Below are 26,262 nucleotides of genomic sequence, written 5' to 3' on the forward strand. Positions count from 1 at the left end.
ACTTACAACAAGCCACCAAGGATATTCCCGTTGTCGCATTGCCATGGTTACCTCAGAATTACATCCCCACCAAGGATTAGACGGCTAATTACCCCAGTTTTTTATTGTCCTTTCTTTGAATCCCTCTCTTTGTTTCTCGTTTGATTAGCTGTCTTTGTTTCTTTCTTTGACACTCTGTCTTTGTTTTGTTCTTTGTTTCTCTTAATTTCTTTGTGTCTCTGTTTCTTTCTTTCTTTTATAATGAATCGGTCTCTCTTCCAGGAGTTTTTCAGGAATCTCAGCCACTGGATGGATCAGCACGCAACCATGAACGACGCCGGGAATTTTCTAATTGAAACATGTGATGAGACTGTGTCACTTGATCTCAAGCAGCAGCTGCTTCTTTTGAATGGACGATGGAGAGACCTCTTCCTCAAAGTGAAACAAGTAACAAAAAAAATAAAATCATAGCTAAAAATACTGTATGTAAGACAACAGGCAGAATTAGGTCAAATATTAGACTGAATACACAATTAGTTTTAAAGAAAAGTTTAAGATTGCTCTGTATTATCTTTCTTTTGCTGCAGTATGCCAGAGCAGATGAATTGGAGAAGTGGAGAAAAGACCACTTGAAGGCTGTGTCGGCCCTGAAAGAGCTGCTGGACTCAGCAGAGGCCACAGTCAGTGCTCCTGTTCAAGTAACTTTCCTGAATGTCAGAGCCTTTCTGCAGGATGTAGAGGTGAGGAAAACAAACTGCTTTAATCCAGTTAGTCTCTATAGATATTTATAGAGTGGAACAGAACAATACAAGTATGTCACAATAAACCTTTATTTCCATGGATGATTGTTGATTTAGCTGACACTATTACATTTCCACTATAGCGCTGCAACATTAGCACTTAAGCCCAGCTCCACTTTTGTTTCCTTGACAGTGATTATTTTGTACCATCTGAGTCCAGTCAGCATTTCAGATCTGAAACAATTAAGACACAACCCTGACAGCAAAACTGTGTGTGTATCAGACCTGTTCATAGTAAATTATAAGCAGAAGTTACCTTTAGGACCTTCAGGAATTATTTACGCATTGGGATGCATTAGAAAATGTCCCCACGAGACAACATTACTATAGAAAATAATTGAATTATCTTTCCCAGTTGTTTTGCTCTGTAGTGAACACACACTCTTTAACTTTTGATAAAGAGTCTCTAAAAGGTTTGACTGCCGTTTTGAAGTCAGAGCTGCAGACAATACATCTGCATGACATACAGTTTTTATTGCCAAAAGCAGTTTTGATGAAAGTGCAGTCAGTTTAAGAATGTGTAAGATGACCCCTTGTTTTTGCGTTTCATCTCAGAGTACTAAGCAAAAGGTTGTTGCCATGGAGACACAATACAAGTTGGCTGCCCGCAGTGCTCAGCTCCTTGCCAAGGATGCACCGCAGGATGAGGCTGCCAGGGTCATGGCAACTGTGGCAACAGCCAAGAGTCAGCTGAGTAAGGTAGGTATCATTTAAGAGCAAAACCTGAGACGTAGGAAATCTAGCTCAAATCTTTTCCTCTGTTAACACTTTTTAAATATCCTGATCAAACACACCATCATCGCTTTCGATGTTACTGTTTAATAGCCTGTTTTATTTGTCTCCAGGTGAGAGAGCGATGTCCCTCCCTTGTGAGGGAGTGTCATGTCCTTCTGCCACTGTTGGAGGAGATGGAGAAACACATCACTGCTTTTTACCAAGCCCTGGAGCGAGCCAGTCGCATCACTTCTTCAGCAAGAGACCCAGACTCGCAGGCACAGACCCAGCACAAACCAAAGTGGCAGGTCAGATATGAAAACAGTACAAGGATTTGACTTAAATGGCTGCCAGGTAGAAGCATTTATTTTTTATTTGAGTAGTTTTGGCCATCATTCTACACTTGTGTACATTTTGAATTTTACATCACAATGCTCACATAGAGTATATGATGGCTGTTTCATTGTGGTTCAGATCATTTGATTACACAGGGGATTTGTTTAGTCTGTCTGTCTCATGTGACTTGTGGATGAAAATAGTGAGTGAAATGCTGTAATCAAGAAGAGCGATGGCCATATCTACATATGTTTTGTGTCTGTTCTATCAGCCTTTACAATGTGTTATTACCATACGTTTTTGTCAGGAAAATCAAATTAGAGTGGAATAGCTGATGTATAAAAAAGTGATGAGATATGTAATTGCAGTATTATTAACAGTTATTTGTTTTCTGCATTGTTCCCTCAATTTCTTTAGGATTTATTAAACCAGCAGCAAATCTGTAAACGATGTCTGTCAGTGATTGAGAGGAACCACCACACTCTGCAGAGGTCGCTCTCCACCAGTAAGGTGATCCGAAACTTTGACCTGTCACTGCTGCACAAGAGAGTGGCTGAGATACAGGGCTCAGCACAGGTGAGCATTATACACACTTGTACACAGAATGCCACACAGTTGGCTGCGTTACCCACAACGATAATTATATTAATGAGAATACAAGAACATCGAAACACCCAGGAGGCAACAGTGCACAATTGGACTTACTCATGTGTCTCATTATTCCGTTGCTGCATATAAAACAAATAATGTAATTACACAATATTACCAAGGAGACCAATTAGAATCAGCACTGCCTACTGTCCCTCCTCTCAGGCTTTGCTAAAGGAGGTTGGGGAATGGAGAAGGCAGGAAGAGGCCAACAACTGCCTGAGGAGGAGGTTCGAGGAATCGCGACAAGAGCTGGAGAGGGTGCTGAAGAAAGCTCAGGGCTGCTTGAGAGAGACTGGAGATGCTGAGGAACTACTGAGGAGACATACTGTAAGATCAAACCTGTAATCTTCTGCTATAAAAAGAGCAGGTACATGAGAGATGCAGCTAGTTTGTAGACACATTACTACCACCTACATTTTGTATTTTAGTGTTTGTTTGGTCTCAGAATTTAAACAGTATGTAGCGAATTGCTGCTCTCATTTCAGCCTTGCGTTTTTGTAATGCAGGATTTTTTCGGCCAACTGGATCAGCGGGTGCTGAGTGTGTTCTTGAAGGCGTGTGATGAGCTGACTGACATCCTACCACAGGAGGAACAACAGGGGCTGCAGGAGACCGTCCGCAGGCTGCACAAACAGTGGAAGGTCAGGGGTCACCATGCTTTAACACTCTCACTAATTACTGTATATCTCTTGAGGCGCATAGCCGATACTTCATTAACTTAACCAGGAGAACCTTTGGCTTTGATAGAGTGTCCTCCAGTCTGTTTCCAATTAACCTGTACTAGTTAGATTAAAATGCAACCCTCTCAGTGTTTACTCACAGTGTCTCCAGGGGATATTTTGTCTCACACAGTTTTGTGGACGATACAGCATAAGACCATAACAACACGTCTTATCTTCAGTGTCTTCTGTGCTCCGTGTGTTCTCTCCCCTTTCCACAGGACATCCAGGGTGAGGTACCATCTCACCTGCTCCGACTGAAGGTGGATTTGGAGCAAAGCCGAGTGGCTGTGATCCTACAAGACAGCAGAGCAGAGCTGGCCAGAGAAATGCAAGCACTGTCTGGCACCTGCACCAGCGAGCGTGTGATCAAAGAACACAGAGTGAGTGTCGGATTTGGTAGAAACTTAAAACCGATTAAACTAAGAGAGAGAGAAAAGATAAAAATCACTTAACGTCGCTATCGTCACCATTCTGGAGCCTCTCAAGTTTCAACATTTCCCTCTCTCTTATCTTCAGACTTTCTTCAGAGAACGCAAACCTCTGACTTTGTGTGAGAAGAGGATTAGGAACATGGAGGATCTGTGTCACAAGTTGCCTGATAACGACCCGGCTTATCAAATGCTAGACTCCACCAGAAGAGCAGTAGGAGAGGTTACAGAGCAAATTAAGAGCACCCACCTCAAGCTGGAGCAGCACCCTGATAAATGGAGAGAGTGGAACGAGAGGTAAAGATAGACAAAAACTGAAAGTCCTTATAAGTATCTCCAACATCTTTAAGTCTTACTTTTCCATCACTAGTGGTTCTAAGTAGTTGCTCCTTTTTCCTAGGTTCTGTGAACTATCTGATTGGCTCTCATCTCAGAGGAGGCAGGTGAGGCTCTTGAGAGAGACCGCAAGAAGTTCCAGCCATCAGGAGCAAGTGGATGCTGCTGTTCAGGTGAGTCAGCAAAGTGTGTTTGCTGCTGTAAGCGCAGAGATTAGGTTATGATTCAGAACAGCCCAACTTCAGTAAAACTGCATTCCCTTTTTTTGTGCTTCCACCTTTTTCAGGCACTTCAGGAAGCAGTAGATGCCCGTGAGGAGAGCTTATTGTGGCTTAAAAGGCGTCTTACTGGGCTGTCTGAGGTTAGCTCTGAAGTGGAGGTCCAGAGACAGAGAACAGCTTTGGCCAAACTCTCAACTGACCTGCGGGCACTGTTTTCTTCACTCTGTCAGGTATTCTAAGATATTCTACCCTCTAAAAATGTGTCTATCCCTGTGTTTCCTTAATGAAAACCCTCTGTCTGATTCTCTGCCTCCTTCATTTCACAGTGGGGTGAAGAGAGCTCTGCCATGTTCCAGTACGAGGAGCTGAGGGAAGAGGTGCAAGGTGCTCTGGAGGAGGTTCTGAGGGCGCGAAAGGAGGCAGAGGAGCAGACCAACAGGATCCTTGATGCTGAGGGCCTGGAGGAGGCCAAACAACTTTACCTCATTCACCAGGTGTGTGTGGGAAAGGTGGGAGGGTGGTGCTGTCAACTGTGTTGTTCTTGTGACACTGACATGGCTATGAACACAATAGTTTACGTGCAGACATGTTTAACAATTTCAATTCTCTATTAAAATGTCTTATTTTTACATGTTTTTTCAAATCTTATGAGACATTTTTGATGATTTTTTAAATGCCAGTAATCAATGTTTTTTGTCTGTGCATGTTTTATAGCAACACCTGAAACGCCTGCATGTTAACAGGAGAGAGGCAGAGCTTCTAGTGTCCCACTGCCGCCAGCTGCAGAAGGGGGAGGTACTCAGTCAGTCTCTACAGGAGCTGGAGGGAGCTTTCACAGAGGTCGACCACAAATCAGGGGTGGAAGAGCACAACCTGCAGGTAGACTGAGCCTGGATTTTTCTCACACGTCAGTGTGCTAATGTTTGCATATGTGAGTGTTATTGACCAGCCACACAAACCCCTGCCGTGATCATTAATTAATCCATATCGAACCTTTGTGTCTGTTTGTTTATACACTTATATCATTGTCTTTGAATTGATCAGAAACTTGCCATGTTTCTGTAGGAAAATGTCTAAGATGCTTGGGTAAACTACCATTTAATACCTGAAATCAACACTCCAAAATATCAGGGATAAATTTCATTTTAGACTGACCACATTACCCCAATATTCATATTATATTATATATATATATATATTAATAATTACACATGTAGAGAAATGCTGGTGCATTTTGTTGTGTCATTTTTCTAAACTGCTTAAATTGTTAAGTTGTTGTTGTCAAGTTTCCTGAGGTCTAAAACTTGAAAATATAACCTCAATGTGAAAGAATCAAACTCTCCTGGAAAATTTTGTGGGGTAAAGTAGAATTAAGGTCAAAGATTGTTCATGTCTGAGTTTGGTACTTTGAATAACACTCCACTGCCCATCACCTTTGTGCGTACATGCAGTATTTTCTGTATGCATTGATTCTGTTATTTCCTCGTCAACTCAAGGCCACTCTGAGCTCCTGGCAGAACTTTGAAGCAGAGAGAGAATTGGTTTGGAGGTTTATCAGCAACACCAACAATGAGCTACACAAAGAACTTATTTTCAACAGCCTGGACAGCCTGAGAAGTGAACTGGAGCACAATAAGGTGTGTGTTTGTGATTGTATTTGCGTTCATGCATACACTGTATACCCTGCATTTGCTTTATCCAATATATTGTCTCCTCTTCTGTCTGTAGGAGCTCCTCACAAGGGTTGAGGAATGTTGTGCGAGAGCAGATCTCCTCGTGGAGAAGGCAGCAGACATTCAGCTTGGTCCAAAGAATCAGACTCTTCTCGTACAGCAGGCCCAGTCCAACAGAGAAGCAGTCACCCAACTTCAAGACCACCTCAACAAGAAGTAAGAATAATGTCTTATCCTCACCTCAATTCCCCCATCCCCTTCAATTATGCTCTTAGAATTAGGAGTGTTCTGTATAATCTTCAAACTAAAGTCATATTTTCAAGTTCGATGAGAAAAAATCAAGTGAAGAGGAGAAGTGGAGAGAAGTGCCTCTTTACAGGTCATCTTTTATTGCTTGTGAGCAGGGCTTTTAGTTTTAATAGCAAAACTGCAGATCTGTCATAGTAATTTTATACAATGTGGCAGCAAAAATCATCCTTTTTCCTCTTTGGTAATCCATTTTATGTAAGTGGAAGTGCCAGCGCAGACTCTTGACAAGGGTATATTCATAGATATAGATATATAGATATTCATAAAGTATATTTGGCAAAAAGGTTCCTTTCCTAATCTTGTGTCTTCCAGCATTGTCCAGCTGGAGATGATGTGCATGTGGTGGGAGCGCTTCAGCAGCGAAGCAGAGACCCTCTCCTCTTGGATCAATGAGAAAGAAAAGGAGCTTGAGGCCATTAACACCACCTCCTCCTTGGATCCTTTAGACAAAAATATCAGCACAGTGGAGGTATGTCATATTGCCCTATCATAGCATTTTATTCTGTAGCTTTTTTTGTTAAATCCCAAGGTGCTTTTTCTAATTTCAGATCAGTCTTTCAGAGACAAGACAAATCTCCATCTACTGACTACACACTGTCCTTTTACGAATACATGTGCATCATCCACACATTTTTTTGCAGAGCTGCAAATAAAATGAGTTAAAATTGCTGTCTGGTCTTGTGTCTGTAGTGTACAGTATCAGTGTGGCCTCAGGGTTATTAAGATTAAGATGAAATAAGATGAAATTTTAATCTAACCCTGAGGGGAAATTGAGTCACTGCTGCAGCAAAGGCTAGGAAAATTAATTGATCATATTGAGGAAAATATAATCTTCCCCAGCCAGACCTCAAGGCTTGTCAGTGTCATAGAAGTCTGGAGAAAATCTGGTCAAAAATATTTGTGATGAAGGGACTTTGTTAAATCCTGAAGCAGCCATTTGATTTGTTTTGAGTTTGAAAACATTTGCCTCCAGAAAAAGGGCGGTCAGTTTTCTTTCATACCCAACTTTTGAGTTTGAATTTTTCTAGATCTCCACGAACCTGACAAACTGTAGTCTCTTTAACAAAAACAGGGTTCTCAAAATGCAGCTGAATCAGGTGCTTCTCAGCTCGTGGAGAGCAGACATCCAGAGGAGAAAAGAGACTATGGCAACTCCCACTCTTCAATTCATTATCCGATGGATTTGAAACCCTGTTCAACCAATTATCCAGTGACAATTGCACACCTGGTCTAGGCTGACTATAACCTCCTCATGTCTTAATCCACCATGACTCTGAAAACAGCAGTGTGGAAAAGTTAGTCTGTATGCACAATTAAAGGCTGTGAATTAATTGGTGTGCCCCAGTCCCTTTTCTTTTTTGCTCTGGAAGCAGCCTCTCTCTGCCATTTAAATAATTTATTGAAGGTTAAAAATAACTCTTCAACAGGGTAATAAAGAGGCTAGAAAAATATTTGCGTTATCAAGTCTTTTTCTCCTGCTATCCCTTGTTCTTTCTGTCTTTTTCTCACTAACATTTTGTTGCATCGCTTCAGGAGGTGGCGAAGGGTTTAGAGGAGAGACGGGCAGCCGTGACCCACATGGAGGCGGACTGCGAGGCCCTGTCAAGGTTTGTGACCCCTGGAGAAGCTGGACGTATCCGGGCACGACTTACTCAGACGAGGCGCTACTTTGAAGAGTTGAAGGGGAGAGTGGAGCAGCTGGGAGGACAGCTCAACCAGAGCGCCTCCTACAGGCAGAGATACAATGATAACCTTGAACAGGTATTTAGCAACATCTCATCCATATTTGAATCTGTGATGTAGAAACTTTTGTGTCTTTATCATTTTTGAACACCTGATGTTTTTGTCATTGTCAGGTCAAGAAAACAATGAGTGGTATTAAAGAGAAACTTGACTGTCCGATTGCGTACTGTTCATCGTCATCTGAGACCTACAAAATCCTCCAGAATCACATGGTGAGACAAAACAGAGAATACCTCATCTGCTTCAACACCAGTAGTAGACTATATATGATAATGTTTTGAGTTTTGTTTTGCAATATTAAGCTGTATTCAACAGTATGACAGAGTATTCTGTATTTAGCAAAATGGCACAGTGTTGGTGTCAGCGTACCTTATGCTCAAGTGTTTACTCTGTTGCCATTGTAGTTTAATATCCTCTGCTGAAATGGTGACAAATACGTTCCCCTTTTCCTCCAGGAGGTCTGCCAGGCTGTTGAGCAGCTGAAGCCGCGGCTGATGGCTCTGTGTTCGGCAATGAAGAGACTTGGAGAGGGCAGCCAGCTGGAGGAAGAGGTGGCTAACCTCCAGAAGCAACAGGGAGAGTTTCTGGGAAAGGCTGCAGAAAAACAAGCTACATTAGAGAGCCTTCTAGCACTGTGGCAAAGGTACAACAAACAGTAATATGGGCCCACATTTGTGCATTTTTTTCAAAGAAAGTTTGACTTGTGACTGTGTTTGTAAAAGATCTATGGTCTGTGTTGGCCTCCATACACCTAGCGAAGCTGAATACTCCAGATTTAATTAACAACTGAATGTTTTGCTGCTGAATGTTTTGCCATATTAAATACCCAGGCTCGAACCAGCTCTTCCAGGTTTTCAGAGATCAGCATGTAGACATCTGCAGGCTGAGCAGAATAACAAAGAAAGTCACAGCAGTCTCTGCTTCTCTGTTACTGTGTGAAAAAGCCTCTGTTTATTCATCGTGAGCTGACTTGAGATTCTACCCAGGATGCATTGCGAGCTGCTGTGATTCCTTGCTGGGCTGATAGTAGTTCTGTACCTGGTGTGTGTGTGTGTGTTTGTCACTTCACACAAACACAGGAAATCTGAAAATGGAAATATGGAGATGCTTTATAAGAAACAACTGACTGCTGGAGGAGTTAACTTACTATATTGTACCCTCTTTTTTTGCTGACTGTTTTCCCTGTCAGCTTTGGTCCTGACACACACACATATTCTACTCTGACTGTGTGAACACTGCTTTTATTGTGCTTTTTCTGCTGAATCCTCCTCTTTATGCCAATTTCCTCTTTCATTCCCTGATCTTAGCGTGATGTAGAAGAGCGAGATCTTGTCTTTGACTCAGTTTGTCTGTCTCCCTGTCAGCCATTGCATTTCTGTTCTAATAATATGCCGTTATTAACATTTTCTTTGTTCACACAATAGACTTTCACTGGAGCAATTGTTTCTTATTCTTTACACTATTCAGGAGGGGAAAAATGATCCAGTCACTGTGGTAGCTGTTTAAAATGCTAAAGCCTTTTAGTGTTTACCCAGGCACTCCCCTTTTTTTTATATTAACTGATTTGTATTTCTGCTGCTAAACTTCTGTGGGGTCTGTGTGTGTTGGTTTGAGTATGTGTGGTTCTGTGTTTCTCTGCAGTCAAGCTCATCTTCTCCCCTGCAGGTGTATTTATGAGGGATTACTCAGAGCACTGGGTGCTCTGGTGAGATACGGGTTGCCCCATTATGACCCTGTCACTGATTTTGAGCTGTGGTCAGATAAAAAATAACTCAAAGATAATACTGCTCTGTGTGTGCATGTGTAGTTAAAGATCATCCATCTATTGTTAAATCAACATTATGTGTTTCATTCTAATGGATGGTGCTGCACATGTTTTCTTTGATTTAAATACATGCCACCTTTGTATCTACAGATTTGAGAAGGAGAATTCGTCCATGAAAAGCTGGCTGGACAGGTGTGAGTCAGTTTGCTGTCCAGACACCAAACTGCTCTCTGCAGATAAAGTAAAGCTTAGGAATGAACTTCAAAATGTACAGGTAAATCATTCCACTATTTCTTATGTGTCTACTTTTCAGGGGTTTTTCTCTCTGATTGGATTTGTTTGCTATTCACTTCACTTTTTGTGCCATGTAGACAGTTCCCTTTCCTCTGAATGTGTGTATCAGCCCTTTTGAAATCTGTTTTTACCTCACCTATTATACAGTAAATTCTCTGCTACTTGTGTGTTACATAAATTTTAAATATTTACTCACCTGTACAGGAAATGCAGGGGGAGACGGCATCCTACGAGGTTCTTCTTCAGGGTCTTGTGAATCTTGGATTGTGTCTGTATTCCACAGCACCTGAAGCTCGAATCCAAGAGCTCAGTGATGATCTCACGCAGCTGCAGGAGAGATTCACTTCTGCAAAGAGCAGCATATCACACAGGCAATTGTGTTTTTATACATTATTATGCTGATAATTAATGTCTGTATACCCCTGCGTGAATAGATTCCAGCATTTTTATTATCTGATTTTTTTCCACAAGTTCTTTACACTTGTTCCAAACTTCCACTTCTCCTTCAGGTTTGAGCTGCTTCAGTTGCAGTTGTCACAGCTGGAGTTGTTTGATCAGGCACTACTGACTCTGACCCAAAGGAGTGAAAACTTCCTGTCTGTCTTGAGAAGCTCTTCCCAGGTTGATATTGCTGATCTTGAGGCTGCAATTACAAAGCTGAAGGTGAGAAATCAATAATTAGCTGTTAACAATGATGTCTTTTATAGACTCTGTATATTGGAGCAGTTACAGTAAGCAAGTTTATATTGAGTGCTGTTAGATCTTATACATATTTGTCTAATTAACCCGTCCTGTTGTAGGAGCATGAGGTGCAACTACAGGCATATGCATCGCTGAGAGAGACGCTCCATCAAAGAGAGTCCTCCCTGCTTTGTTGTTCTACCCCGGAGGCCCAACAGCAGCTGCAGGGCTGGAAGGAGGACTGCCTGCAGCCCCTCAGAGAATCCCAGCGTCTCCTGCTCCTCCGTAAAGAGTGCCTGACTGAGTTAAACACGTTCCTTGAGAAGCATGGAGCGGCAGCTAAGGCTGTGCACCGCCTTCACGAGGCCGTGGAGGGCAGGGGGAGCTGGGACCGCTCCAAAGCCGAGGAGCTGCATCACGGAATAGGGGAAGTGGCTAAAGACGTGGCCCGGCTCGAGGCTGAGGCGGTGGGGCTGGATGGACAGCTGAGCAAGGCACACCTGCACCTGTGCGGGGCAGAGTGGCGGGGCTCCAGAGACACGAGCCATCCTCAGGGAAGAACGTCGTGCAGAGGACAGGCAGTGGCCTTAACAATGGCTCTGGAGGAAGTACAGAGGGGTGTTGGATGGAGGCAGAGTGAAGCAGATGCTTTAGGTGCCCTGTGGAGCTCCTTCAGGGAGAGGAGGGAGGAAGTGATGAAGAATTTGAAGAAACTGGAGGATGAAGTGAGACAGGAGGCGGCCAGAGAGAGCTCTGTACAGGCCTTTCAGAACAGGTATGAACATGATTGCATGACCTCTACAACCAATATCTCTCACCCCAATGAAAACTACATGCAACACTGAAAATAGAGCTGAGCAATTTCTTAAATTTCGATGATCTGAAATAGCACTGAATCTCAATGATTTAAAAGCTACATTTCACTGAATTAATTCACAGGGCTTTGTTGTTGTTGTATACCTGCGGTTAAACATCCCTGTGGAAACACCTCTGTTGTTCGTATGCCAGCTTTGTTGTTCTCAGAATTGTATTGTTGAATATACTTTGTCACGTTCAGATCCACTCTGCGAAACCTACTGTACTCCAAACTCCTCAAAAACATACTGCACAAATCCATTCGAATCTGATCTCTTGAAAAATTAGATATATTATGTTGGAATCTGTCTAGTGATCCCCATTGTTTTCTCCTGCATCTGCATCTCCCAGGCTGCGTTTCTTTGTCCAGCTGGAGGATGAGCTCCAGTCCCTGCAGCACTCTCAGCAGTGGTTAGAGGAGAAGGGAAGCCAGCTGGCCCAGAGAGACAGTGAGCTGGCTGGGGAGGCTCTCAGGGAGGTAGCCCTGGTGAAGACAGCCTGGGAGAACGTCAGGACTCTGATCACCAACGGGTAAGGAGGGGAGGTGACAGAGGGGGATTTAGACTTATTCATCTCATTTAAAATCCTTTGGTGTATTTGTTTTTGTTCCTGAGCAGAGTTTAGAGAGGCACTGAGTTAATTTGGGGCTGAAGTAGAATTTGAATTCAATTATTATTTTTTTTTTTATCATTTTAACATGGGAACATAACAGATTAACAGCAGTTGCAGAATGTGTTGGGATTTTTACTATCTAATATCCACTGCTACTTCACCAATAAACAGCTTTTTTTCTTTCTTTCTTGCATCTCATGCAGTCAGGAGCAGAGTGGAGTTGTGGTAAATCTTCTCCGTCAGTTTCACCACCTGAAGTCGATCCTCAGCACTGTTGTGGAGAGTGCTCAGGGTGTGGCTCACAGTCTGCCTGACCACAATCATAATGCTCAGGAGGCCAAAAGGACTTTTACACGGGTCAGAAAATGATTGAATTCTTCTGCTCTTTCTTTTCAGATGTACAGTAGCATATGGTAAACAGAATTCATAGCTGTCATTCATCATCTCAAACACCCAATAATGTGTTATAGCCCACTAAATCTCACTGAAATTAAAGTAAGCACCGTCCAAATTACTGTACATAACTCTTGTGCTAAAAAACAGGCCTTTTTTTCAGTTGCATGAAATGGGTTTTTCTGGTATTTCAATAGGTTTTATATCATTTGTTTAGATAAAAATGCTGTAAATAACTCATCGTCACTTAATTCTTCAAATCAGAAGAACTGGAGATTGATAGCTTTCGCTGTTCTCATTTCTTAAAATTAGTGTACAGTGTAATTCTGCAGTTATTTATTTACTTATATCACTGTCCAATGTGTATAATCCTACTTGCATATTAGTCTATAACATAGCATATCGAACTCTCCCATTTTAACAATAAATGGCCTCTCTTCCCTTCTAGTTTGTACAGTTTCTCTCCCTCTAGTGGCGGTCTGTTGTCATTCCCTCTGCTCTCTTCTCTGCCCCTCTAGCATGAGACTGTCCATGTGGAGCTGAGAGAAAAACAGGAAGACATGGACCAGCTCATCACTACAGTTGAAGACCTGCAGAGAGAGCTGGACAGGGTTCCCAACTCTGATACATGCTCCATCCAGAGAGACATGGAGACATTAAGAGACCAGTGGCTGGAGGTGAGTGGGTGTGCCATGCAGCTATTTTGGTAAAGTGGTTTTGGCAGCAGAAAACACTTAGCTGCTTTTTATTTAGACAAATGCCTGATGCAGTAACGTCCTAGAGCTACTTGGTCTGTCACTGTGAAATAATAGTTTGAGGTTTGTGACGTTAATGAATCCTGATGGTACTCCATTAATTTTCCAAAAACTGTCAATATTATTTTGCCCAGGTCTGGAGCATTAGCATGAAGAACAACCATGAAGAGTATGACAAGATTTGTGGTGTTGTTTACTACGAAAAAAAAACTTCAATTCTGACATCTACAGTGCAGCTCTGCCAAACACTTCCACCGTTTCTGTTTTAATGATATTTATTTATGTCTGTTTTTCCTTTTTTTCTGTTCCGCCCTCTTGTGGGATTTAGTTAGCTGCTCAGCTGTCACAAATGAGACAGAAATATAAACAAGTCTAGACACGTTATCTGCCTTTCTGTCTCTCTCACTTCTCATCCCCACATCTGTCAGACCAATTAAGTCTCGTTTTCCTTCTATCTCCCAGTAACACATACCATCCCTTGTTACACGGAGACAGAGGGAAAACTAAACACAAAGAAAGAGAGAGATCCCACGTCTCTTGTTGACTGAGATGTATTCTGTCCTGTACTCAGACAGATTGCTGGTCTATGTTCCCTCAGGTCTCAGAGAGAATACAAACCAACACAGAGAGACTCAGCTACTGTGTGGCACTGTGGGACGACCTCAAAACCATGGAGCAGGACATCAACCAGTGGTCCCCCACCTCCATCGCTGACCTCACAGACAGCGTCACCAATCTGAGTGATAAGGAGAAGACAGAGGCCCAGCTCGCCACCTTTCAGGTCAGAGACTGTGGGGCAGTCTGCATGAAGGAGTGTATAAATGATGATGATGGTTTAATATTCAGTGGTGTGAGTTCATAGCAGCTGTGATGTAATTGAACTATCCTGCACTTTGTTCTACAGGCTGAGGTTGAGAGGAGGGAGCAGAAGCTGGATGCTCTGCAGGAAAGAGTGACAGAGCTGAAGGAGCGAGCCAAATTGCAGGAAACCCCGTTACAGATGCAGGTGATTGTGATGAAGAGGAGAAATTCAGGAGGAATTTGCTGAAGTCATTACGGCGAAAGAATGTTTTTTTTTTTTTAGCTTACCCTTTAGGCCAGGTACATAATCTGATGTAATGCAATCATGTTTTAGGCTCAGTGTAGGTTAAGCACTGAGTATGGGGGTAGGTGCTTGAATGTTTTCCCTTTGTCACATGTTTTGTTACAAATATATTGAATAAATGTGCATCATATAACTTTAAAAATATCACTCCATCTGATCTGCATTTAATTGTAAATTAATAGGATGAAACCAAGATTTTCTTGCTTAGCAAGTGGGATTTCTCTTTTTTGTTGCATAAGGCAAAAATGTTATTACTAAAGCAAACCCCTTGAATATTTCATGTTTGCCATCTGTGTGTTTTTTGCAACAAGAGTGTTGTAGTCACAGGAATGACAATGTAGATATAACATTACCTCTCAAATGGTATTGCATGTGTATAGATTTTAAACACTATCTAAAACTTTGCAGTACATAAACGCATAAACCTACATTAGAGGAAACATCATTGTGAGATAATCAACATGCGATAATGTACAGAAAATTGAACATACCATTCTCTTTACTCTTTGCATGTTGTCTGTATTTGTATTGGTTGTATAAATGCTTAATGTCTTTATTGAACCAGGTCCTGGAGTCAGACCTGAGGAAGAAACTGGCCCATGCGCAGGAGGTGTACAACCAGGCCAAACACACTCTGACCTACTTCAGTTTCCAAAAGCAGCGACTTGAGGACCTCATGTCCCAGATGGCCGAGCGGCTGGAGGCCATTGAAGGTTCCTTATCTGACCTCACCGAAGCTACTTCCCCTGAAGATATTGGCACTGTCAAGGTATGATAGTATCATTTACTTCATTGTGGTACAAGAGATATAATACTAACACAGTTTTCATTAATTTCTATTACTGTCACTGTTGCTTAATATTACTACTGATCATGCCCTATATAAAGAAACATAGCAATATAATATTCAGTTGGTGATACCTACATTATTTAAACTGCTGTCCTCGTGACTACAAGTGCTTTACAAAGCAATGCATGAACATGAAAACGCAATAAGAGTACAATTAGATGAAAAAAAACGAATATATGTTGGTGACCATAACAGAACACTGCTCTACTTCAGTACTCAGTAAATTTTGAGTGCCAAGGAGGTCAGAGGCCAAGCTCGGCTACTTAACAGCATCTTTTGAGCTGAGACTCTTCCTCTAGGACTCTATTGTTGGATTTATACAGAACTATAGTACTACAGAGTTAAAAAAAAAAGGGGGGGACAACAAGATGGTTGCCATTTTGAAGAGCATCAGTTTAATCTCACACAGTAAAAAAAGAAATGCAGAAAACATGGTGGAAATGTGGCATTTCTGTTTGCTTTGTGTATTAATTTGAGGAAGGTTACAATCACCTCATTGATCCACACAGATCTGTTTTCGTCTGCTGCTACTCTTGTCTCATGTCACATGTTTCATTAATTAATTACTTTGGTAAGTTTATTTCCACATTTTGCTTTACAAAATACAGCCTTTTTTTCATGCACACATTGAAAATACACACTAAAATGGTTTGGAAACCCCCTCTACCCTTTCCACCACATTGTAGCCTTAATGATGAACATAAAGTCTCAGCTGTGTCACTTCTCTCCATTTTCAGGATCTGCAGAGCATTGTGCAGCAACAGAGGGCAGACATGGACTCGGCCAGAGATGCCCTGACCGCCCTGTGCAGGTCGCATCCCTCTCAGGAGCTGTCAAGCCTCTCCTCTGACCTCACCTCCATTGCCAAGCGAACAGAGGCTGTTGCTCAGCGCTGTGCCAAGACCAGGGGCAGCCTGCAGGATGGGCTACAGCTTCACTTTAACGGTAAGATACACTGTATGACTGGCTAGTTTTGTTTTGCAGAGTTTTTGTTTTTTGGCTTTTTTATTTACTTTACTTATTTATTTTTTGCAGTTCAGTGTTTTTCACAAAGTATTGAGGTGGAAAAGCCTTTGTTTTTTGGACTTTTATTTTTATGAGAGTAACCATAATCTACTGAAAATGACATCAGCGCTGGTAGAGATTGTGTTGATCTATCTACATATACAAAGACCTTATTTTTCTTTATCTCCATCAAATACACTTGAGTAATTTATGTAAAGGTGACAGCAATCAGGCAGCCACTATAACTTATTCCCTGATAAGGAGAAATTTCAATAACACTTAAACTCTCATAATCACCCAATGAACAATGCACAACTACATGGCGCAGTGTCATTTGTTCATGTTAGTGGTGCAACAGATTTAGAGTTGATTATCTACATTTTTCCCCAGAGCACACTCAATCCACCCACTACAACCCACACTCCATTGACATACACTGTCTGGTACACCGGTGCGCTCTCATCGCTCAGACACACACCTGTGCCTCGGAGAGTAATGTCGCTCTCGTCACATCTGCTCTCAAGGGAGTCATTTTGGGCTTGTTGCCAAGGCAACCTGGCGCTGCACAGCATGGACACGCCCACACATCCCATCTGCCTTAACACATCTCCTCTACTCGCTCTCCCATTTCTGGTTCCTGGACTTTTTAAATCTCCTCTGCCTTCATTTTTTTTTTTTACCATCAGTTTTTCTCAACTTGTCACCCTATTTTTTCTTTTCGTTTCACTGGTTCTCTCTCTTCCTCGAAGCAGAGCTCGTCCAAGACTTCCACTCCTGGCTTGCAGATCTAAAGTTGGAGCTGAAAGATTGTTCAAACCAGTCAGGAGATGTTGTCATCCTTGGAGCCAAGTTACAAAGATTGAAGGTACAGTTATATCATACTCTTACTTACCCTTACTGGTGGTGTAGTTGCTGCGGAACTATGGTTAATCAAAGGCATATTCAGCTCTGTTGGTTTCCACAGATTAATGCAAGTAGTTAATTATATCATATTGAATATTTAACAGTGTAATGTATACTTTTCTCAACTTTCCTGTATTGTTTTTGGGGACAGAAGACATAATCAAATATTGTACATAATAATCATTTAACAAACATATTCACTTCAAGAATTATGAGAAGACTGTGGTAAATTTACATCTTAGGGTTGTGACTGTCAGATATAGCAGGGACATGTCAATGTTCATGTTCCCCACCCTGCATCCACAGGTGTTGGTCGACCAGACGTCAGAGGGTGAGGAGCGTCTCTCTCAGGTTCGTGCAGAGGCGGAGAGCCTCCAACTCCACCTGTCCAAAGCTGGAGCAGCACAGGTCCAAGAGCATCTCTCCTCCTGTCAGAGAGAGTGGAGGAACTACCTGGACAGCTGTTCTCAGAGCCAACAAGATTTGGAAGAAAGTATTGGCCTTCTGAAAAAGTGAGTCATCGCTCTTTACAAGTCTTGTGTTTTTGTAAAGGAATTTCAGTAAGATGGGAATTTGCCTCTCCGCTCCCTTCCCCTTGCAGCTTTGATGATTGTGTGGAAGGTATAAGAGACTGGCTGAAACAGATGGAGCTCAGCCTCAAGAGTGAGCCTATTCTTGGGGCAGAGAGCCAGCAAGGAACCCCCGACACCACAGAAGAGCTGGAGAAGATGGAAAACCTCCATAAGGAACTGCTAGCAAGGAGGTATGTATATGTGGGTGTGTGAGGCCATATGTTGCACTGTAGATGCCATAGCATAAGCTGTTGAATATTCAGAACAATATCGCCATTCTCTCTTGCAAGGGACTCTATTGAGCGTGTCTGCCAGGAGGCCCAGTCTCTGTCTGAAGCGGGACGGGGGTCAGGAGGAGAGGTCAGAGTGACAGGCCAGCTCCAGATGGAGCACCAAGCCCTACTGAAGGCAGCCAGGGAGAGGCTGCGAGGCTGCCAGGAGAGTCAGGCCTTTGGGGAGACCCTTCAGGGAGTTTGGGCCTGGCTGGAGGAGATCCAGGAGAGACTGGGTACAGTAGACAGCACGATGGGGACCAAAGAGCAGTTAGAGCAGAGGCTGGAGACTGTGCAGGTGAGGGAGTGGGGGGGTTGGCTAGTAGACTGTACATTGTACAGACTTCTGTTTTAGTTTATAGTTGTTCCAGTGAACACAAGAGGGGGCTGTTTACTTGAGAAAATGTTTCATCCAAAATTCAGATGTCTAATGTCCAGTTCACTGTGACCGCTGCCCTGTTTCCACAGGACATCCTCCTTTTGAAGGGTGAGGGGGAAGTCAAACTCAACATGGCGATGGGTAAGGGTGAGTTGGCCCTACGCAGCTATGGGGCCGCTGGACAGGAAGTGGTCCGCTCTCAGCTTCAGGAAGTGGAAGATGCTTGGGCCACGCTGCTCGTGACTGCCATGAGCTGCCACAGGTAGATTATCTAATCACATGACATACTAATTTTATAGCTTCGACCTCATATGTGCTGTTAAAACCATTTCTTGCCTTTAACTTCATTGCAGAATTGCATACAGTGCCATGAACTGTAAGCACATTTTCATTGCCTTTTTAAAAATAATTTACTCCTGGACATTTTAGAGGTCATTTACCTTTATGCCAAAAAGACCTCTCTTGGGAACAGGATATTTTCATCATGATAGATTGATGTCTCAATGCCATTAATTACCATTAGGTTAAATACATAATTAGAAGTATTTGTCTCGTTTTGTAACTCTGATTGATGTATCTGATTTAGTGAGTGCTCCTTTGTGTGTGTGTGTTTGTGTGTGTGTGTATGTGTGTGTGTGTGTGTGTGTATATGTGTGTGTGTAGTTGAGCAATTATGGCCCCTCCACGAAAAATTGATCTCATTAGGGACTAAATAGTGGATGGCAAACAGTGGGTCACACATGGGGTGTGTTTGTATTTTAAGGATAACAGGAGGCGAGGGGTAGCAGGTGAAATGGAGGTGCGTGTGTGTGCGAGTGTGCGGATATTGGCATTATTTGTACATGCAGGGGTAACAGATGGCAAGGAAAATTATGGGTGTGTATCTGTGTCTGCATGTGTTTGAACCTCCTGATAAAAGGGGATGGAGCAGTAAACCAGGATTACTGACTATTTATGTTTCTTGGCCATGTCATGGGTCTGAAATATGGTACTGTATACAGAGGAGAGTATAAAGGTACACAGTGTGTTTTGTGTTGAGAATTATGCCGGCGTCTAACACAGAGATCTTTTGTCTCCCCTTCAGTCGACTGGAGTGGACCGTGTCACAGTGGGGAGGATACCTTGACAGTGCTGCCCAGCTGCGGTGCTGGATGGAGGCTGTGGAGCGGGAGGTGTGTGCCCCTCTCACCCCGCAGCCCGGGCCCAGAGAAAAGGCCTCTCAGCTAGAGAGACTTAGAGCCCTACTGGCTGACCTGGAAGACCACCAGGTGGCACTGTCTAGCCTGGAGGAGAAAGCCAGAGAACTTTTCAAGAAGACTGGTGATGCCAGCTTTAACCATGGAGCTCGAACCCAGCTGCAGGCGCAGTTTGATGACCTTACAGCTTTGGTGGAGGTATGGAGGATGTTACTTTATCCTTTGTTATAGATAGTAAAGAAACATTTACCTCTTTTATCTTGCTGAAACATTTAGGTAAATATTAATCAGTTACCAAAGAATGAACATACAGATTGTCTGTGTTGATTCTGTAGGAGAGAGTACGTCTTGCACAGGCTGTAGTGTTGGAGCACCAGGAATACCTGGAAGCTGTGAGGGAGCTCACCGACTGGCTGATGACTGCAGGAGAGGAGCTACAGCATTGGTCAGATACATCAGGAGACTCTACCTCCATCAAAAAGAAACTGTCAGAAGTGAGGGTAAGGAATAGTGTCACATCTAAACATAAAACCTCACTTTGTTGTTAATCAAATTATTTATTCCTTATTTGACAATTCCTGAAAAAATGGTATATTGATAATGTTTAACAGATGATAGGAGTATTAAGCTGTATAGCGGACATAAGTGTTTCTTTTCTATGCCAATGATAATGAAATTATTTGTCAATGAAAACTATCCCATATTCCTGTAAGGTTAAAATGTTATCTATTTAAAATCAGATATAGCTCTCTATGTTTATATGGCTCTGACTCTGTTTGTTTTGCTGACTGTTTTGTGTGATTGTAATAAGATTATGTCTTAATAGGTGCTTATTAAATGTGTGGTAAGGTAGTGGCTATATTCAACAGTATATAGACAACAGTAAGAGTATATCAGAATAATAATTTTAACCTAGTGTTGTTGAAATGTGGTACAGTTTTGAAGTACTACAAGTGTAACAGTGAGTAGTGTTTAATGAATTAACAACACTACAAGTGAATGCTATAGGCATGCCTCAGGGATGTGTGGTGTATCTGAATTTACACCCACTTTTAAGGTTTTATTGGTATTATCTGTTGCTACGGTAACTGATTGGCTGAATTATCTGAACCTATTTAATCTTAATGGACTCCCGCTATGAAGGAGGGCAAACTATGTAGGGAATTGGAATTAGTTCCCAGTTTGTTCCCATATCACAGCCAAATATCTCAGTCTCTCCAGGCACATTTTACTGCCAATAAGTTAGTCTATTACTGAGTAAAAAAAAAAAAAAAAATAGAGTAGTAGTAAATTGAGGAACAGTGGAACTAATACTTCAGCTTTTCCCTGTTCAATAATTCTACAATTAGAGAGAAGAGAAAAATATGTAAAGAGATACTAATTTGCATTTAAATTTCACACACGGACCCTAATTATCACTTTATAAATGCATGTTTGTAGAGCCATGGTGTGAGGCATTTCAGAAAAGGAAGAAATATAATCTATTGTATACACAAGCTATTTACATCATTTTCATTTCCCATTTATGGTCTCAAGGTTAATATTGATATTGTATCTATCAGGCACACTAAGAAATGTCATTTTTCTCTTTTTAATCCTCTTATCAGCTCACTGCTATCACATTACACTCAAGTGTTTGCTTTTCACACCCTCTACCTTACAAGTGCCTTTCCACCTTTCCACACAGAATGAGAGGTGGAGGCGAAGAGGGATGGAGTTGGAGGGTGAAATTAGTGAGAGAACACTGAGATGGCAAATGAAAATACAGGACATCAGAACAAATGGTGCAAAGACAGAATCAAAGACTAAAAGATAAAGTGATGGAGCAGGAGACATGTAGGCAGCTTTAAATAGAATCAACTGCACATCCGGAAGGTTGCAGTTTCCGTAGCCACAGTTTCCGTAGCAACTTTGTCTCCTCTCTCCCCTCCCTATCTCTCCAGGAGCGTGTGGAGTGTCGGTTACTGGAAGGCCGAGAGCGCCTCAGCCGGGTGCGTCGTAGTGCGGCAACCACGGCGGAGCACACGGCGGCAGGAGGCTGCGAGGCCATGGACAGACAGCTGGGGGCGCTCTCTCAAGCTCTGGAGCAGTGGGAGGGGGCCGCTCTGAGGGCCAGGGACGGACTGGAGGGGGCCCTGGCAGCCGCCGCGGCTTCAGAAGAGGAATACAACCGTCTGACCGCTCGGCTGGAGGACGAGTTGAAAGAGCTGGACGGACGGCTGAGGGGGTGGAGCCAGGAGTTGATTAAAGCTGAAGGGCGGAGCAACGGCGAGGAAGCAGTTGAAGGATGGCAGCTGGCTAAGGTACAGCAGCTTTAGCGTTTAAATAAATGGCAACAAAATGTCTAAATTATTCACCATTCATCTGCTCACAATAGTTTATTTAAAAAATAAATAATAAAAACTCTTGTGTTCAGCTGGGATTTGGGTCGGTGAATTGTGATGTGTAAAAGCTGACAGGGCCTACTGTGCAGTACTGTACTATGTTAATTTTAGAGAAGGTGATTAACGTTGTTTAATGGAAAGTACCCACAGACACACACTTGTGTACACACACATTGTACAGACATACGTCCTCTGCATTCAGCTATGCTTTCTCTGTCAGTAATTATCCATTCTATTTGTAAATCCTAAAAACAGATTAGTTTGTAAATCAGCTTTACTGGGATGACGAAGGAGTGACAGCTACAATCCCATCAGTTTTCCTCATTTTCTGCTCATTCTGTCTTCTCCCCTTCTGTCCCCTCTGCCCCTCCTCCTTTTGTTTTTTTTTTTTTTTTGGCCATTATTTTCCACTATCTCTCCCTCCCCAAACATTCCCTAATTCTTTTCCTTCCCCTTTCCCCAGTCTGACTTGTTTGAACTGTGGAGTGCAGTGATGTCTTTCTTGGCTGCAGGGGTTGTTTCTTAGATGCTCCTGCTCTTCACCTCCCCTGCAGCTCTGTTTCTAACCTCCACAGGATGTTTACAGTACGGCAATTTCTCTGTATTGTCAAGGCCATGCCAGCACGTACACCCTCACACTCCTCCCCAGGCTTCTTCGGCCATGCCTTTCCCTGGTTTTCCCTCAATTTGGGGGCTGTCAGAGAACAGAGGAGGAGTCTTCTCCCTCCTCCGCTTCTCTCTCTCTCTCTCTCCTCCAGCCTGCTTCCTGTGTCCAGCCTTGTTTTCGTTATGCGCCCGTTTGCGCGCGTTTGAACCAATCCTGCGTCTGTGAGGGCTGACAGCTGAATTCCACCGGGAGAAAGCGTGAGAGAGTGAGAAGGAGGAAAAAATGTGTGAGAGGGAATAAGTGCAAGGAGTGGGAGGAGGGAGAGAGGAGGGAAGAGAAAGTAGTAGAACGATAGGAGGAGGGAGGGAAGCAGAAGAGAGCAACGAGTCCACGAGAACAGGGAGGGAGGGAGGGTTGTTTATTGGTCATACGTCAGAAAGAAAGAGAGCGAGCGAGTGAGAGTCAGAGAGAGAGAGCTTGTACATATTTCATGGGACAGGATTTCATGACAGTGTGAGTGCAGAATGTGAGGCACGTTGAGGAGAGCGGGAGAACGTTACATCCACAGCTCCTTCCTGCCACACTCCGCGAAGAACAGAAATGCTATTGTACAAGCAGCACTGTGAGTATGTGTTGGAGCGCGTGTGTGTGTGTGTGAATGTGAGAAGAGCGAACAGGACCGAGTCAGGGTGTGAATAGGAATGTGAGTGCTCTTATTGAAGGGTGTCATGCAGATCCGTTGGGTGTTTGTCTCTCTCTTGACACATACACACACACATACCCACATGCTGAGCCAGCTGGTGTCTGTTTTGCGTTGTTTAGGATATACTGGAAGGCTTGCAGAGCGCAGAGCCGATGGCAGAGAAGTTGAAAGGCCAACTCAACGACCTGGTGCGATACTCCAGAGACCTGGGCTCACAATCAGACCGGGTCACCGCAGTCATCAAACAGCACAACAGGTGAGAGGAGTCTTTCTGCTTTAGTGAACAGTCTGTGGTAGGAAACACTTGTGTGTGTGTGTGTGTTTTTATTATGTGGACTTGAAATTAAACAGATTTATTGGCCAAGGCTTGGCGACTGATTCGTTACTTAATATGGTCTTGTATTTATATCATGATGACATGATCTTACCTCGTTATCGTTCTACATATGTCTGTTAATAGCTGTAGCTAGTAACTGAAAAATTAGTTATGAAAGTGCAAAAAGCTTCCTTTGCATAACTCCATAATTTATTTGCATGTTGATTAGATAATTTATCTGATTTTTCATACATTTTGTTGTACTGTGGCATCTGACTCTGAATGTATCTGTAATTATATTGTGATAGATTTCAACCATATTGACCCATCTCTGTTATTAGCCCAGTGGTGAGAGTGTCTTTCATATAATAAGACTTTAAAGAATGCACAAAACCAGACAGTGCATAACCCATTCATTCATTCACTCATTCCACAACACAGCAAACACAGGGTTATCTCTCCCAAACCAACTCACGTGTCTGAATGGGCAGAGCAAGAGCTCAGGAATACAACTTGAGATAGAAGTTATTGATGTGTGCGTGGCCATCTCGCGCGCACACAGAGTTGTGACGTGTGCCAGCCAGATGAAGGTGAAAGGTGACAGAGAGCGACAGAGCCACCAGTTGCTAAGCGACATATAAGCACCTTCTCTTCACCTCCACTTGTTCACTGCATTTATTGTGGTTTGTGTCCTTCTCTGATTTAGTTTTATGCAAGGCTGAGTGTGACTTTGAGAGAAATCAGATACATTTCCATGTATTCAGATACATACATGGTCTTCTTTTCCAATGCTGATTTGTTGCATGCCTTACTCTGTTTACTGAGCTCTAATTGCCTGCTGAGCCCACGAGTGAGCCTGTGTTCATTTAGTGCTTGTTTGTGAACTCACCATGCAATGCCTTTTCAAAAAAAAAAACCAAAAAACTGCACAGTGAATACAAGCATACATATTTAACAATTTGTGCTTCTAGAGTAGCACAAATTATCTACTTCATTTGCATGGATGTAATATTAAGTTAATCATTTTGAGATATTGCAGGTTAGTGTGATGAAGCAGAGTGACTAAGGTTTATTGGCAGACAACCTGAGTGAGGTCAACTTGTTGGGGATACTTTGGTGGGTAATTGGCTTTGGCTGCTGATTGGCAAAAACAGCACCCTTCCTCGTTCACTTGGCTGTTTAGTCTGTAATAGACTTGGCCTGTGTGCTCTTTGCACCTGTCCTGCATTAAGCACTGCAGTAAGAGACAGAGTGGAGGGAAAAAAAGGAGTCAGAGGAGAGGAGATAGAGGAGGAAAAGGCAGTAACTCCCCCCTCCTCTTCATAGCAGATTTTGTCTGTCACAGCAGAAAAAAGTGCTTCTTCCACACTCATGCTATCCCCACTGTGTTACCCTTTCATGCCCTCATCGCATCATTAAAACTCAAGGGTGTTTGTGTGCATATGTCTGTGTCCAGTGTGTGTTTGTGTGTGTTGAGGTGTGCTACAGTAGGAGGAGGTGTGTGTTTTTGACTTGTTTTTTTTTTTTTCGTGCCTCCCTTTGGACAGTGACTGTTGCTTAAACAGCTGCGCACCTTGTTTCCCTGCTGTCATCCTTTCCATGAAGGTCAAACCCTTCACCCTCTGCTCACTATGTGTGAAACTCAGTGATGCTTTTCTTTTGTTTACATCTTCCCCATGTTGGGTCTGAATCTGAATACACTTTTATGCACACTAGGATTTGGCATGCTTTGTATGTTGTATATAATTTGTGCAATTTTGTAAATTTAAGAATTATACTGGTTGTGTCATGAAATCACATTAATTACTCATAAATTACATGTGTTAGCATCTGTAGAAATCACGTTCATATTGTACATTTCATTCAGTGCCAGTGCAGAGAGCAGTGTGCCCTAAATGCAGCGAGGTGAAGAGAGAGTGTGGAGGTCGTGGATGTGACAGGTCTGTCAACACTAATTGACAGACCTGCAATTAATGTTTGCCAGTGGTAACTGTAAACACAATCATTCCCTAAACTTAACCTTGCTCTAACTGCTGTTGTAGATTTGTAGAAAGTGATATTTAAAGATGTCGGCATTGGACATAAAATAAGTTTGTTATTGACTGTAGGTCCAGGTTTTGCACAATTATTGATGTTTTTGTCTGCCGATAGAGCTGCATTACTCACCACTGACCTTAAAAATGTCACTAGTATTATGGTTGGAGTTACTTCTTTCCTGTCTCTATTCACTACTTCAGCTGTTACAGGGATTTCGACATTTTAGATTTCATTTTTATTCAACATGTGCGCTGAAGTCCTTTTGTATATAAAATGTCCTTCTCTGTGTTTCAAATACCTGATAGTATCAGTCTGTATTGTCGCTGTACTCCAGAGCAAAAGCTATAAATTCTGAAGGATATATGAACAACAGAGAGAAAAGTCTCAGCAAATGATAAGGAACTAGTGAAGAAATACAGCCCACTAAATTCCAAATGTCAGTCTCCCTTTCCCTGCCACATCCCTTCCATCTCACCCTTCTTCTTAGAGCATCGTCCTGTCATCCCTCATTCTCTCCATCTCGTCACCCCATAAACTCTTGCCCCTCTCATATGTTGCCTCTCAACCCCCTCCTACACAGCAGCCCTTAACACCATCCCCCCACTCTCCCTCTTTGCCCCAACGCTCATTCCTTCCACTTCACCCACTTTGCCATGTCTCCACCTG

General features: G+C 42.7%; 1 protein-coding gene across 1 annotated transcript in view; it reads left to right on the top strand.

Annotated features, from left to right (window-relative positions):
• Positions 1 to 26,262, top strand: part of syne1a (spectrin repeat containing, nuclear envelope 1a) — a 116,622-nt gene that overhangs the window by 21,104 nt on the left and 69,256 nt on the right. The window contains 39 exon segments of the mRNA XM_051071859.1: positions 262 to 426; positions 567 to 719; positions 1,335 to 1,478; positions 1,625 to 1,801; positions 2,247 to 2,405; positions 2,643 to 2,807; positions 2,987 to 3,121; positions 3,421 to 3,582; positions 3,719 to 3,927; positions 4,031 to 4,139; positions 4,253 to 4,417; positions 4,514 to 4,681; positions 4,902 to 5,066; positions 5,684 to 5,824; positions 5,916 to 6,076; positions 6,482 to 6,638; positions 7,703 to 7,930; positions 8,026 to 8,124; positions 8,368 to 8,555; positions 9,828 to 9,951; positions 10,176 to 10,342; positions 10,481 to 10,634; positions 10,772 to 11,427; positions 11,859 to 12,038; positions 12,323 to 12,476; positions 13,031 to 13,189; positions 13,866 to 14,048; positions 14,172 to 14,273; positions 14,938 to 15,141; positions 15,960 to 16,167; positions 16,980 to 17,092; positions 17,437 to 17,642; positions 17,732 to 17,893; positions 17,993 to 18,272; positions 18,443 to 18,615; positions 19,438 to 19,747; positions 19,885 to 20,049; positions 21,493 to 21,852; positions 23,363 to 23,499. Coding sequence (XP_050927816.1) covers positions 262 to 426; positions 567 to 719; positions 1,335 to 1,478; positions 1,625 to 1,801; positions 2,247 to 2,405; positions 2,643 to 2,807; positions 2,987 to 3,121; positions 3,421 to 3,582; positions 3,719 to 3,927; positions 4,031 to 4,139; positions 4,253 to 4,417; positions 4,514 to 4,681; positions 4,902 to 5,066; positions 5,684 to 5,824; positions 5,916 to 6,076; positions 6,482 to 6,638; positions 7,703 to 7,930; positions 8,026 to 8,124; positions 8,368 to 8,555; positions 9,828 to 9,951; positions 10,176 to 10,342; positions 10,481 to 10,634; positions 10,772 to 11,427; positions 11,859 to 12,038; positions 12,323 to 12,476; positions 13,031 to 13,189; positions 13,866 to 14,048; positions 14,172 to 14,273; positions 14,938 to 15,141; positions 15,960 to 16,167; positions 16,980 to 17,092; positions 17,437 to 17,642; positions 17,732 to 17,893; positions 17,993 to 18,272; positions 18,443 to 18,615; positions 19,438 to 19,747; positions 19,885 to 20,049; positions 21,493 to 21,852; positions 23,363 to 23,499 — 7,247 coding nt within the window.

Source organism: Lates calcarifer, linkage group LG7_1, assembly GCF_001640805.2.
Source record: "Lates calcarifer isolate ASB-BC8 linkage group LG7_1, TLL_Latcal_v3, whole genome shotgun sequence".
NCBI lineage: Eukaryota > Metazoa > Chordata > Actinopteri > Centropomidae > Lates > Lates calcarifer.